Source organism: Lichenostomus cassidix, chromosome 1, assembly GCF_008360975.1.
Source record: "Lichenostomus cassidix isolate B80296 chromosome 1, HeHo_3.0, whole genome shotgun sequence".
In the NCBI taxonomy this organism is placed as follows: Eukaryota; Metazoa; Chordata; class Aves; order Passeriformes; family Meliphagidae; genus Lichenostomus; species Lichenostomus cassidix.
Genome location: NC_139479.1, coordinates 61625962 through 61639738, shown reverse-complemented (window position 1 = coordinate 61639738; position 13777 = coordinate 61625962). Strand labels below are relative to the sequence as shown.

At 37.6% G+C, this 13777-nt stretch overlaps 1 protein-coding gene across 1 annotated transcript in view; it reads right to left on the bottom strand.

Moving 5' to 3' along the window:
- RB1 (RB transcriptional corepressor 1) overlaps positions 1-13777 on the bottom strand; it is a 71171-nt gene that overhangs the window by 37832 nt on the left and 19562 nt on the right. Inside the window, exons 10-17 of the mRNA XM_085059902.1 lie at positions 10547-10656; positions 9989-10066; positions 7335-7422; positions 6799-6915; positions 6053-6109; positions 5933-5964; positions 5778-5854; positions 5340-5542 (exon numbers count right to left, since the gene is read on the bottom strand). Of these exons, the coding sequence (XP_084916028.1) occupies positions 5340-5542; positions 5778-5854; positions 5933-5964; positions 6053-6109; positions 6799-6915; positions 7335-7422; positions 9989-10066; positions 10547-10656 (762 nt within the window). The remainder of the gene's footprint in view (positions 1-5339; positions 5543-5777; positions 5855-5932; positions 5965-6052; positions 6110-6798; positions 6916-7334; positions 7423-9988; positions 10067-10546; positions 10657-13777) is intronic.

Below are 13777 nucleotides of genomic sequence, written 5' to 3'. Positions count from 1 at the left end.
CCTAGGCATTGTCCAGAGGAGAGCCGACAAATGCCAGAACAGGCCAGGGAGCACATTACTGATGAAATGCCACTGATGACTGTGGGGCAATACTTAAACCCAAACTATTGTCCCCTGGAGGCCAGTAGTACAGACTCAGCCCCAAACACCCAGCCCTTGCTGCCTGGCCTTATTTGGCTGATTATCAACAAGATTTTAGATTCATTCTTTTAGCACAACAGTAAACTGAAGTTCTGAGACATTGGGTGGTTGCAGGTGGTGATGCAACTGATCCTTATCCCGTAACTTATCCAGTAACCTAATGTATAAAATGTTAACAGTGTGCCCATTCCTACTTCTTCCTGTTTTAACAGGAATCACTTAAGATGTCAAAATCAAAGAGGACTTTAAACTGCATGTAGACATCTACCTTCAGAGGAGCTGAAGAACCTAAGACAGCTAACAGAAATCCCTACCTAGAAGGATACAAACCAAAAGAAAATAATTTAACTCCCCTTCTAGATGCTCAATTCCTCCTTACAAAGAGCCCAGAAATCTAATTTGAAATTGAACATTGCATCTAAGGAAACAGCCACTAAGCACTTGAGTACAGTGAGCTCCACAATAACTGTCCTTGTACAGTTAAAGGCCAGGAGGCTGCATAGCTAAGCCTGTGCTATTCCAAAGTACTTAGCTGCATAGCTAAGCCTGTGCTATTCCAAAGCTGACCTGTAGCTGCTCACAGGCTTACCCTGACCTGAAGTTGTCTAATGCTTTTTACGCAAATCTTAAACATAACTACTTAATATTTTTCTTCTTAATGCATAATCAAAGTAGGCCTGCTGTTATTCCAGCTCAGTGAGTCTGTCATATTAATACAATAATATATTCTTTGGGAATACATGGTTTTGAGCACAAAGGCACTTCTGCCGCAGTGAGCTGCATAATTTAAAACCAACAGAAGTCTTTGGTGTGGGATGAGGTACTTAAGTACAAACACAGACTATACAGTTAGTTGACAAATACTTATTGCAAACATTGAGTTATGTTAAATCAACAATGCATGATAAAACAATACTGCAGATTTCATTGCAAATGTTGAATTGACAATAGAAACCACAGAAAAGAAGAACCTAAAAAAGGAGAAGCATTATGGAGCACAGTTTAGGCAATGGTACTTGAAAGAAGTTATAAATAAAGCACACTTGTCTACATCTGATCATATTTTAACCATTAAGAGAAGTAACTTCGTGGAGCCATCATGATCTTGCATCAGTCATTAAAACTCCAAAACATATTGCAACTCCAAATCACAACACATATCAATACTGGTGTTCCTTCCTCCTTTAAAAAATACAAACACTAATTAGGACAGTCAAGTATTAAAGAGCAATACAGCCAAAGAAGGCTACAGTGTCAATAGCTGCAGTGCAATGCACTGGTTTGGCTGCACATCTGTTTGTTACTCACACAAAAACATACATCAAAACCACAGCTGTAGCTACCAGGCCAAATCAGGCTGTGAATGAACTCCCCTTAGGCTGCCACAATGAACCTTCACATTCTGTTCTGAGCTGTTGGAGGGTTGCAGGTGGTGATGCAGCTGATCCTGATCCTAGTTAACAGAAAGAGCTATCACACAACCTTTTAAAACTGCAGTCCTAAGAGAAATACCCCTTGGAATACTCCTAGTGCTCACATGGATGAGTTAGTTAACAACAGAACACTATGGTCTGTAGAGCTAACCAGGGAAGTCCAGAGTGTTCCTTTCTCTAACTTGCTTTATCTTCAGATAAGGCTGCAGCTGGCCTGCAACTCCAGGGCAGCAGCACAAGACTCTCTCACTACCCCAGTACTGAACATGTAAAAGGGCATTTGCAGGAAGCACATTTTCTAAGCAGCAGCATGAAAAATGTAGTATCTTCCTTGTTGCTCCTCATTCAGAGCTTGTGAGCAGAATGGAAGCTGAGAGGCAGGGAAATACAGCTGGATTACTTTGCAGACACACTTAACAAATATACTCCATAGTCATTTACCTCCTTGAATAGCACAGCAAAACCAAAAAACTCCCACAGGTATTTCACTCAAAATCGATTGAAAACTGATAGACTTAGTGTTTGATTTGCCTGCACCAAAAACCTGATCTTTGTTTATTCCAAACAAATTGCAGCAAACAACAACATTTCAGTCACAGATGAAGCTGGCAGTTGACAGGGCTTTCTCTAAGGGAAATCCAGATATTGTGGAATTTGTTCACAAAACCCTCATTTGAGATATTCAAAACAATTACTTTTCAGGGTGGCGACAAGGGAGGCCGACTTGATAGAATTATGGAAAAGCTGAGCACCAACTCCCAGGCTGGCAGGTAACAAGAAGGTAACATAGTAAACAGATTTTAACTATGGAAGAGTTTAAATTGTATTTCTGTACGTATGATAAAAACAAAGCAAAAAATATTCAGCATCTTTGAGTCTAAAGTAATTTCAGTTCCCTTTAAAGTTACGAAATCAAAATAGCGTCAAAATACTGTGAGCACAAACTCAAAATAAAGAATATTGTACAGTGTATTTCTATTTTGCAAATAAAATTATGCAGCATTATTAACATATTCTAAGCTGATCTCCAGACAATCTTCATCTGGAAGCATCATAACCTCACTGGTAAATATCTGAGTGGTTAAATGGGACTTTTCCTTACAGGGTTCAATAAAGATTTAAGAAAAAGGAAGTACTTTTCACATGACTTAGTCAGTACATACGTGCTCCTTTTTAAAATTAAGGACTATTGAGAAGAACCTTCAACTGGTTTCCACCCTTTATTTTGTTTGTCTAGCTATGCTTGTTTTTTTTGGTCAAAGAAAGGATGACCTAGAAAAGTTTCATTTCCTTCCTAAATCAGCTAGCTATGCAAAAGCAATAAACATATTCACAATGACTAGCTAAAGAGTAATGTATTATCTTCAGAAACCAGTAAAAAACAGCATTTTTTACATTGACTTGGTAGAGCTTCCAAAGTCAGGTAAAGATCAGATGCACTCGAGACTTTTTTTCCGGAGAAATTATACAAGGCATTTTTCCTCACGAAAGCTCTGTGACAAGTAAAACTACAATAAATTCAAGCTATTCGATATTAAATTGCTCAATCCTTTTAAATCTCTTATTGAAGTCCTGCTTCTTGAAGCAGTAAGGAGAATGAGGAAAGACTGAAGCAGACAAGACTTGTAACCAAATGCAATACCTGGGAGGGTGGAGGAGGCAAGAACCAAACAAGAATACATAGCAAGTAAGTGTGGGAAACAAAGTTGGATTATACAAATATTTGTTTTCCAAATGTTTTCCAAAAGTTTCTATTCTTTTTCACCAACCTAGATTTTTTTTGCATAAGGTTTACTCATTCCATGCTTTTCTTCTTCATTCTAACACTTTTTGAAAAAAAACCAAAAAAACCCCCAAAAAACAAAAAAACCTGCTCTACCCATATGAAGAAACTTGAACCTTCTTGAGATTCCACCTTTCTCAGACTGTTTAAAATTAACCCAAAACAACCACTTATGGTGAGACATTCTTTATGAGTAAAAGGTGGCATCTGGCTTTTCTCTCCACCTTTATCAAGTGTTTGGAGGTTCAGAGGTATTTACTGGTATGAACTACACTTCTCTAACTCCCTGCCCATTCTTGAGGGAATTGCTAATTAAGCAGACATTTGTAAACCTTGTACACCATTGCAGGGAGACAATACCTAGATAAGAAACTGCAGAAGAATATTCTTTTGTTCACTAGCTAAGCCCTTCTGGGACACCTCAACAGCCTCCCGAGTCAGCCAGGGAAGTATTTTCCCCCATTTCTGATAAGTTACACTTTTCATGCAAAACCAGACAATATTTAGATGTGAGGAAGGGGTAGATCCCTTCCTCATGGGCAGCCAGAGGAGGCAATGGGAGGCCAAAACAAAATCTCAGGGTGCCTGTCCTGGCTGCCACAGCTGCCTTCAGCTTTTGAGGGAAACCTGCTGTGCCCTCTGGTGCCAAGCCTCCAACAACAGGAGACACCCACAGTCTGGAGCCAGCTGATATGGAGGTCAATGAAGCAGCAGGGCCCTTCGATACATGTCATGCACTTCTTTTCATCCTCTCCACTGGGCCCCACCCCACATACTTCTCTGGCACTACATGACCCTTGTAGGCCCCTTCCAACTGAGCTATTCCATGCTGTTAACACTCAAATCAGCCACCCCAAAACAGTACCAAACATGTCCCTCAAGAAACTCAAGAAGAGTCAAAACATTATATTACATTCAAGCAGAGCACTCAAACTGAAGTAACTCTTCAGCCCAAACTCTTGGGCTTGTTGATGACATCATTTCTTTCACAAAAGCCTGCAACACCCATAATGTTTGAAAACACAACTCTTTAGATTTTCCAGTCTGAAATTTCCAGGTCTAAATTAGATTATCCTGCATGCATTGTTGGAATTACTGGGTAGAAACAGATAGATATGGTGTATTCCTTATCAGTAAGCTGGCTTCAAGCTGGTTTGTAGAAGGCAGAAGCCACTTCTTGCTCAGAGAGTTGAACCTGGGTATCTCTATCTCTGTCTTTTGATGCCTGAAGGTTACAATTCTCAAACACCTTCTACGTGCCTGCAAGTTCCCTAAAATACTGCCTGCCTCTTAAAATACCCGTTCTTCTCCAGAACTAAAGGATATGGGATGGGTTCTAAAATGGTTGCTTTGTGTCTCTCTGATCAAAATTACCAGTCTCTACAGTCTCCTGCTTTGTGGCATAAATAGCTGATTTCTAGTTTATAAGTAACAAACAATGAAAAGACACAATGTTTGATTTACTGAAACACAGCCTAAAAAAACAACTCAACCTTTCAGCAATTTATTTTAACGGCATCCAAAAATACCAAGGTGACAGAAGTGCAAAGGACAATGCAAAACAATACTTTAAGTACAATTAACAAATATATCAGATGCCCAGGACTGAGGCCCTATTGCCAAGTAGGAATAGCAACTGGATAAAAATTAACTTCCAAATAAAAGCATAGAATATATAGCCAACTTTGGTACCAAAACACAGCTCAGGGTATTACCCTTATGATTTGTGCCAGACAAGTAAGATGATGCTGGGTTTACATTCACATAAATCAGCAGAGCTATGCTGACTTCCTCCTCTGATATACTCCTTTTTTCTAAACTGAAGACATGCCAAAACTAACCCTGTTTTGCTCTTGTAATTTGTTTTTCTAGAACTAAATCTCAGCAACACCACAACTTATTCTATAGAGTTGGGTGTGACTTCTTTTTTTCTAGGTAAGCATGTTATACAAGGGCAAATACTACTTTAAAGTGTTACTTACAGATTGCCAAGCGAGAGACTCCATAATTCGATGTTCACAGCGCTCTAGATACTTTATCATTTCCCGGGTTAGGCTGGGCTCTGCTCTGATGAAGCTTTCAATCACCTTGTAGAAGTCAAAAGCTTTTAAATCAAATACATTGAGAATCCATGGGAAAGACAAGTCTGTTTCAGCACCGCTACTGTCACTTTGTGAAGCATTTCCTGAAGGGAAAACAGACTAAAATTATCACAAATTCAACATTCTTACACTTTTCATGTTTTTTCCTTTTTGAATATACTGAATCATTGCTAGCTCAGACATTTCAGTGAGCTGATTTTCTTGTTTGGGGTTGTTTTGGGGTGGTTTTTCGCTGTTTACTCTAGTTTATATATTAGAACAGATGGCAATAATCATCAATGAGTAATGATGCTATCAAGGACTTTAGGTGTAACTTACTGCCATATGTAGCCATGACAACCTCAACAGCACACGCCAGAAGAGATGTGTGGAAGATGTTATCATTCAGAAGTTTGCTGAAGAAAAAGGAAGTTATTAGTATGTGTCCCAAGACTTAAAATAGCAGACTTCAATAACAAGTTAGGGGCAAGTACCTGAAATTCTGCACTGAGAGGCGCTCTTCCTCCTGAAATAAATAAACCAGACCAAACTTGTGAATATTCTTAGTACTTCTAGATGTACTGCCAGTACTAAGAGAGCTGTTCTAAACTTACAGACTTCAGCATGGATTCCATTACTCTGTAATAGAGACGCACTCCAAGCTTGTACCTCTGTTAGAATGAGAAATTCAAGAATATTACATGAAGTTTTAACAGACTACAACAGGCAGAGTCTCATGTTTTAACAATCTAGAACATTCCAGTTTTTGACAGAGCCACTATAAAAAAGTTACTGTCCCCAGTTCCATCTCCCAGTAATACTGGAGAGGCCTCAAGGGTTACTAAGGTGTGTGATTACCCCAACCACATGAAGACTTAACCAAGTGTAGCAACATGAACTGTGTTCATGTTGATTCACAGCTAACAGGATAAAGAGCAGGGCTGACAGACAGGAAGGAGACTGTCGAGTACAAACTTGGTTGGATTTATTTTCCAAAATCCTTGTTGAAAGCACAGCTGCCCTTCTGATTTTATAAGGAAGTGAGTCACCTTTTGCAGTTTTAAGCCAAGTTAGCTTAATGAATGCAAATATATGTTTCACTTAATGTATTTTAGCCAGCAATTTCCCCATTCTTCAGTAAAGTACTTCCAACATATTTCCACCCAGTTCCTATTACTTCTTATATATTAAGAGGAATTTGTTAAATACTATCTTTACAGAGCTTCAATTTCAAAAGAATACTGTTACTTTTTACCTTTACTTATCTGCACTGAATGAGGACAGTCAGTAAATCAGGTCTCACACTAGATAGTGATAACTAGCAGAGTTCAAACAAGTGATATTCAACCCAAATACTTACCTGTGAGCCAATTTCAGCCCATCCCTGTCCAACTGCTTCAGCAAATTTCTTTTTGAAGATGAGGTCAAAACTTTCCACTCTTTTCAGGATACTATCCTTAGGGTTCACGGTGCAATTCTAATAAAGTACAGGAAGCAAAGCAGGGGAAGGAAAGGCAAAGAAAAGGCATTTTACTTCAAAAACATTTTAATCATTTAATCACATTAGTCCTGCTTCACTTTGTAACATCTCTCAGGTTATCAGCATAAATAAAAAAGGGGTATTTAAAAGAGCACAGTATATCTTTCTCTTCTTTGTTTTCCTTTTGTACCACTTTCTTTTTTCATTTAATACACACAAATTAATTTTAATATTTAGCCCAGTAACAGAAGTATTTAAGCACTGAAAAGGACACAACAGTTAGAGAGACATGCCTTGTAAAACATGAGATTGTATTTAAACCAATCCAATAAAAATGCACTTCAAAAATATGTGCATCAGATCTACAGCTGTATAATCCCAAAAAACTTAGACAAATCTTCTTTGTAGTCACTTACATTGAAATACTTGATGAGAGTATCTGATGGTTTATCAGTTGCTGAGTTCAAAATCATAATCAATTGCTGAATGTTATTCATTGCCGTTCTGGAAAAATACAATAAAATACATAATAAGCATTAAGGTTGGCTTGACAGTTTCCAGAAACTGAACAACAAATCCACACACAAAAAAAAATTTATGATTTCAGTTCTCACTCCCGTTATCAAAAAAACTGTTGGGAAAAGCTGTTGCACTGTGTTAATAACTATTATGAATCCTAATAATGCAATGTATCTAATTATTTACATATGGATTGTAATAATTTTAATAACCAAAAGAATAGCTTAACACCTAAGAAACAGGTTGATTCTTCCCATGGCATTGTTACCATCTGATTTTTTCACTATGGTTTTTGGTAGAGTTTTGTGTATTTGTTGTGTGTAATTTAACCTGAATTTGGCCCATATTACCAGTCAATTAAGTGAAAAAACAAGAAAACTGTGTTTAATCATTACAGCTGTAGCCGTGCAAAAAGGCATTTTTCTTTAACCTACTTTTTATAAAGTATTGGAAAAAATCACTTCTGCCAGAACTCTACTAATGATAAGGAAAAGCATAAGGACACTGGAAAAAAACATAAAATGAAAATGTACAACCCATTCTCATTATGCTCTCAACTAGTACTTACGCCATTTTTATGTACTGATTTCTATATATATGACCAGATACAAATCCACTGATAAAAATTATTAGATTTTCTCCAGTTTCAGGGGGCTTTAAAGCAGATCCTGTGAGTATAAGTCCAGAAATACAACATTGTAAGGTAATTCAAAGCAATGCTGAAAGCACTGTGCTTATAAGGCGTTCTGTTTAATTCAGGCAAAGTTAATGATACACCTCCCAATCTATGCTGGTGATCAAAGGTTTGCTGCCATCTATTGACGCTTCTGAAGCTTCATGAAAAACAGATGCTACAGAAAATCAGTGCTGGTGAACAGGCCTACACAGGAATCGCCTTAAATAGCATTTGTTTTGAAAAACATGGAGCAAAACACAGATGTGGATGAAGAGAATCTATATATCTCAAGTAGACTTCCTCTCAAGATCAAAATTGGTTTAGCACATTTCAAATTTTTAGCAATGCAGACGCTTCGCACTCCTGGACTTTCCTAATGGCAAGAAATTTATGAAGCACTTTTGCCACTGTCAGAGGACGTTAATTCTACTGAAAATGCAGAGTGTCAGTGGTAATCTATATTTGCAAAAAATGGGATTTGCTGTCCATGACCTTCTTGTTGAATACAACGGATGTTATAGATCATCTAGTTTCTAGTATTGCACATTCATTCTGGGAATCAAAAGGAAAACTGATGCCTTTATGGCTAAAAACCATCACTAGCAGTTAAAAAATTGAAGCATAAGACTAAAAAGGACAACAAGGCAATCAAATAAAATTTCTCAGTCATAGGCAATTAAAAGTCTTATACTGATCAATAATTATCTCAGCTGCATGTCTCCTTTTTTTCTTTTTTTTTTTTTACGAAGAAATTGTTCAGAACTTTGCTGCTCTGCTGGCTAGAAAACAGTTTCTGCAGATGGCATTGAGTAGATTTAGTGGATGCACAAACCCTGAGTACAACTCACTTCTTCATATAAACACTGCAAAAGCGTTATTAATGAAAACAAAAATAGTTTTACTCATTTGAGAAAAATGAAGTAATAATAAAGGGTACAAAATTTTACCTTCTCTACAACATGCTAAAATGAAAGGCATTCATACATGAAGCACAGAGCAAAAATTCACTCTTTGATTTCCTTAAACCTGACATCTTAAGAATAACTGCCTCTGAGGTCACTGCTTGCCTACACAGCACATGGCATTGCAGTCACACTGCTGATTGTTTCTTGTGTCCAGGAATTTCTAGGCACTGATACTGATTTTGTCAAAAGAGTTTGCAGCACATAGGAAAAAGAGTAAATGCAGATGTCCTTTCCTTTGCTTGACTTAATTCAAGCTTGCAGTTTTTCTGCCTTTGATTGCAAATCAAATAATCTCCAATTAATAACAATTTCTAATGTATTTCTAATACATCTTTCCATTTTCCCAACAGAACAAAGTATGCTGGCACCCCGCAATGTTCATCTTCTCAACACAGGAGAAATATCAGAAGTACTCAGAAATGCTAAATCTTCCCATGCAGAAAAAAAAAATTAATACTAATTTGTAGTAGTATTTCTCTCCTCAGGAGAAGGAAAGTGTGTGCACATACAATTTGGAATAAGGAAAGGAAGCCAGAAGATACAGGGCTAGGGAAAAGACAGGAAAGGAAGATGGAAGTATAGTGGACAAAAGTAATACCAGGTGAGAATGAAATTGCATTCTCATAAGAACAAACACAGTAATCTATTTTACAGACATCTTGCAATTCTTAGGCAACTCAGCAAAAAAGCTCTGTTTTCCAACAATTCACCAGGAACTGAGGGCATTCAGCACCCCTTAGTACACACTCACCACTCACCAATGATCAGAACCACACTATGGTTTATGCAAAAAAACAAAACCAAGCCTGCAGTTCCTTAAAAATTTAAAAATAAAAAACCTTATTCTAAAGATGAATATTTCTAGCTATGATACTAAACAGAAGAACACATTTAAGAGATAAACGCATACCGAACAGGAGTCTGTGGAAGTATGATATTGACTTCCTCATCTGGATTGTTTTTCAGTGGTGTCCTCTCCAACTGTGAGCTACAGAAATAGAAAACCAACTTATGATGAACTAATGCAATTCAAAAGACAACGTTTTCTACAAAGACTTATTAATCTGAAGAGAAAAATGTGTAACAGATTTTTTAGAAGATCTAGATGTCCAACTACTCCACTTGTTTAAAGAATGTAATTTAAATTCCAAGCAGATCTGCTTTGAGCAGGATGTTGGACTAGACAACCTATAAAGTTTCCTTCTAAGCTTTGTTTGTTTTCTAGAATTCTGTTTACAGTTTAATGTATATATAGAGATTGTAATTATTATTTATTTATTTTATTTTTTATTACTAATTTAAGTGATGATGCAAAGCAAGACGGGCGATGCCAGAAATACCTTAGCTGAACTACAGACCTCATAGGCCAGTGGGATACAGAGATCTCCATTTATAACACAAGGGGGCAGAAAGCAACACAAGTTGGCATTTTCTATCACAGAATGAAAGCAGTAAATGGAAATATTACCATGCAATGACGTCAGGCTGCAGAGTTTCGTCGTGATTCAGAAATAGTCTGGCATCTATATCTTTGTTTTTGAGATAGAGCTCATCATACTGTTTCAAGATAACTTCAACCTCAAAAAGACATTGAAAAAAAACCACGCATTTATTTTACAGGAGCAAGTTTGACAATTTACTGAATAATTTAACTTAGTCCTACCTCATTATTACAATGCTGAAATGCTAAAAGAATGACCTTGGAGCTCACAAAGTTACTTCTAATACAACAGCTGAAACATATGCAGAGGAAAACTACTGTTTATAAGAGAAAACAATCCCATATCGTAAGATTTCTTTTTTTTAAATGTAGGTCTTGAAACTGTGAAGATAGTTAGAGTAGGAAACAGACCTGCAAATCAATCTAACATTGCCACATCACATTTTTAACTCTTTCCTTCCAGAAAAAGGGGTGTTTCCAAGAGCAGGAAATGTAAAATGTTTGTTCACAGAACCGCTGTCAGGCAATTGGCTCAGTCCCTGTCTCTGCTGGTTTGGATGACAAGACTTAAACTCAAACCTTCTTTTTCTCAGTAGGAGTTTCCTCATATTAATATATTTGCACTTAAGTAGCTCTTAAGAAACACACCTATTGCAACAAAAATTGACTTGTTATTTCATACCCACACTGTAGTTTTATTAATAACTTAAAAGTTTCATAATTGACTAAATCCCAGATTGATATGACTTCATTTAGCATGGAAAAATTTATTGGATTTTTTTGAATGGGTTTTTTAATTACTTTTTAAAAATTTTTACTTTCAGTGACTAACATTAACTAGAAGTCTGCAATTTTTTTATCTGGGCCTCTACATCAAATCTGCTGCTGTGGTCCTGCAGAAGTAGGCAGCCACCTCAATTATCTGCTCCCTGAGCCCTTAAACATATTAAATGATGCTGTGCTCTGGCAAATTCCTGCTAGAAAAACAGGCAACAGTGCCTATGAACCCAAATTAGTCCACTCTCAGTCCCAAGAGAGAAAGTTGCAAATACCTCCTCCACAGCTTTGCTTCTCACCCTCTTCTTTACCTTTGCGAAATGGATTTGCTGCAAACTGATCTCACAGTTAAACTTTGAGATTAGGACTATTAAACCAAAGATTATAATTTGAATCTCATTATCATTATTCTTTTTATTTAAAAACTTAATTATATTTTCAATTTACGTTATCATCTTAATGGCTTATGTGTTTATTTAATCTAAAATATTCCAGTATTTCATAAACTTCTAAAAAAACCAGCAGCTCTTAGACAAGACAGCTGTACTAGGCTAACTTGGAAGAAACCTTCAGTCAAAAATAAGAGTTCTATATCAATCTATTCATTGGTGCATAAAGCCTGACCAGCAAAAATATGATACAGACAAACAAAATACCAACATTAAGTCTCAAAAGCTTTTCTTGCTTTGGAAGGGACATTAAAATTTATCAAAAGCTCAGTGTTTTTTTATTAAAATGAAAGTCAATTTAAATGTGTCATATTATTAGCTATTGCACAGATGATCTCATCCATGATTATTGGTTAGCTGATTACATGTATAAACTGACTACCTCTGAAATACAGCTCTAACTTTCTGCTCTGGCACTCAAGTTTAAGAGGCAAGGATCACATGACTAGATTTTTCTTCAAATGCATAATTTTTATAAATTTTCACTAGCAAGTCTTAGGCTAGTAATTTTGATATTATGCTTAAGTTGAGCAGCCTTGGATGAAAACCCTCTGATTTCAGAGTAAGCTGTATAATGACCTTTGAATGGAAGTTCACATAGGGTTTCCTAACTATACATACACACTATAAATTAAAAAGTCTAAAAAGGCTACTGATAGCCTGAAATTAATTTAGGAAGAGATTAAGATCTTCAGTGAGTCCTGTACTTTGTTCCCCACCCAGCACACTATGAAACTGAAAACATGCTTGGCTGAACCCTGCAGACTTACTGCTCTGATCAGCTTCAGAGCTGCCTATTTTCAGGTTACCACATCTATTGGTGACACACAGCTAAACTTATTCTTTTAGGAATGATGAACATAAACACATGGAAAGAAGTTACCTATTAAAATGCACCCTGGATGCAATTGCAGAGAGGTAGACTGCTGCATCCAGGCTACAGCTCAGCAAGATGAAAGTAATTCTGCACAGACACAACAGACCAAACTCTGCCAAGTTGTGAAACTGAGACTAACCTTTTGGATATCTTTCCAACAACACTGCAGTAACATGGCTCATTTATATTTAAATTAAGGTGTGTAATTTAAGACTTTAAGCATTTATAGAGTGACTTCAGAGACGTAACATTGTAATGTTCCAATGTATTTTAGATGAACAACCTTATCAAGGTCATGGATATGCAACTCCTATGTTTTGCTTTGAGCAGAAGCTTTTTGCTTTGAGCAAAGCCTAAATTAGCCTCAGGAGATTCATTTATTAAATTCAAATGTATAAGCTAAATATACTTTATGAATACTGGAATCCCTGCTAACCCACGTTCCTGAAAAACATTCATTTTGCTAGATGATTTTAGAAGAAGTTATTAGAACTTCATCAGTTCATCAGTGGGTAAAGTGAATCTTAAGCAATTTGGCATGAAGTAAAAAACACAGTTATTCAACTGTTGGTATTGGATTTGCATGATAAACTGGGATTTGGCAGCCAGGGCAGGGCTACAGGGGTGGCTTCTGTGAGAAGCTGACAGAAGTTTCCCCTACATCTGGCAGAGCCAAAGCCAGCCAGCTCCAGGACAGACCCTCCACTGGCCAAGGCTGGGCCAACCAGGAATGATAGTAACACCTCTGTGATAACATAAATTAAGAAGGGGGAAAAAAGTGGGCAGGAGGTGCTCCAGGTGCTGGAGCTGGGGTTCCCCTGCAGCCCCTGGTGCAGCTGTGGTGAAGCAGCTGTGCCCCTGCAGCCCATGGAGAACCACAGGGATGCAGAGATCCACCTGCAGCCTGTGGAGGAGACCCACACTGGAGCAGATGGATCCCTGACAGGAGGCTGTGACTCTGTGGGAGGCCCATGCTGGAACAGCCATGGAGAGAGGAGCCCATGCTGGAGCAGGTGCCTGAAGGGCTGCACCCTGTGAAACAGTGACCCACATTGGAGTTGCTCATGAAGAAGTGTTGCCTGTGGAACAGACTCATGTTGGAGAAGTTCATGGAAGATGGTATCCCAGGGGAAGGACCCCAGACCAGAGCAGGGG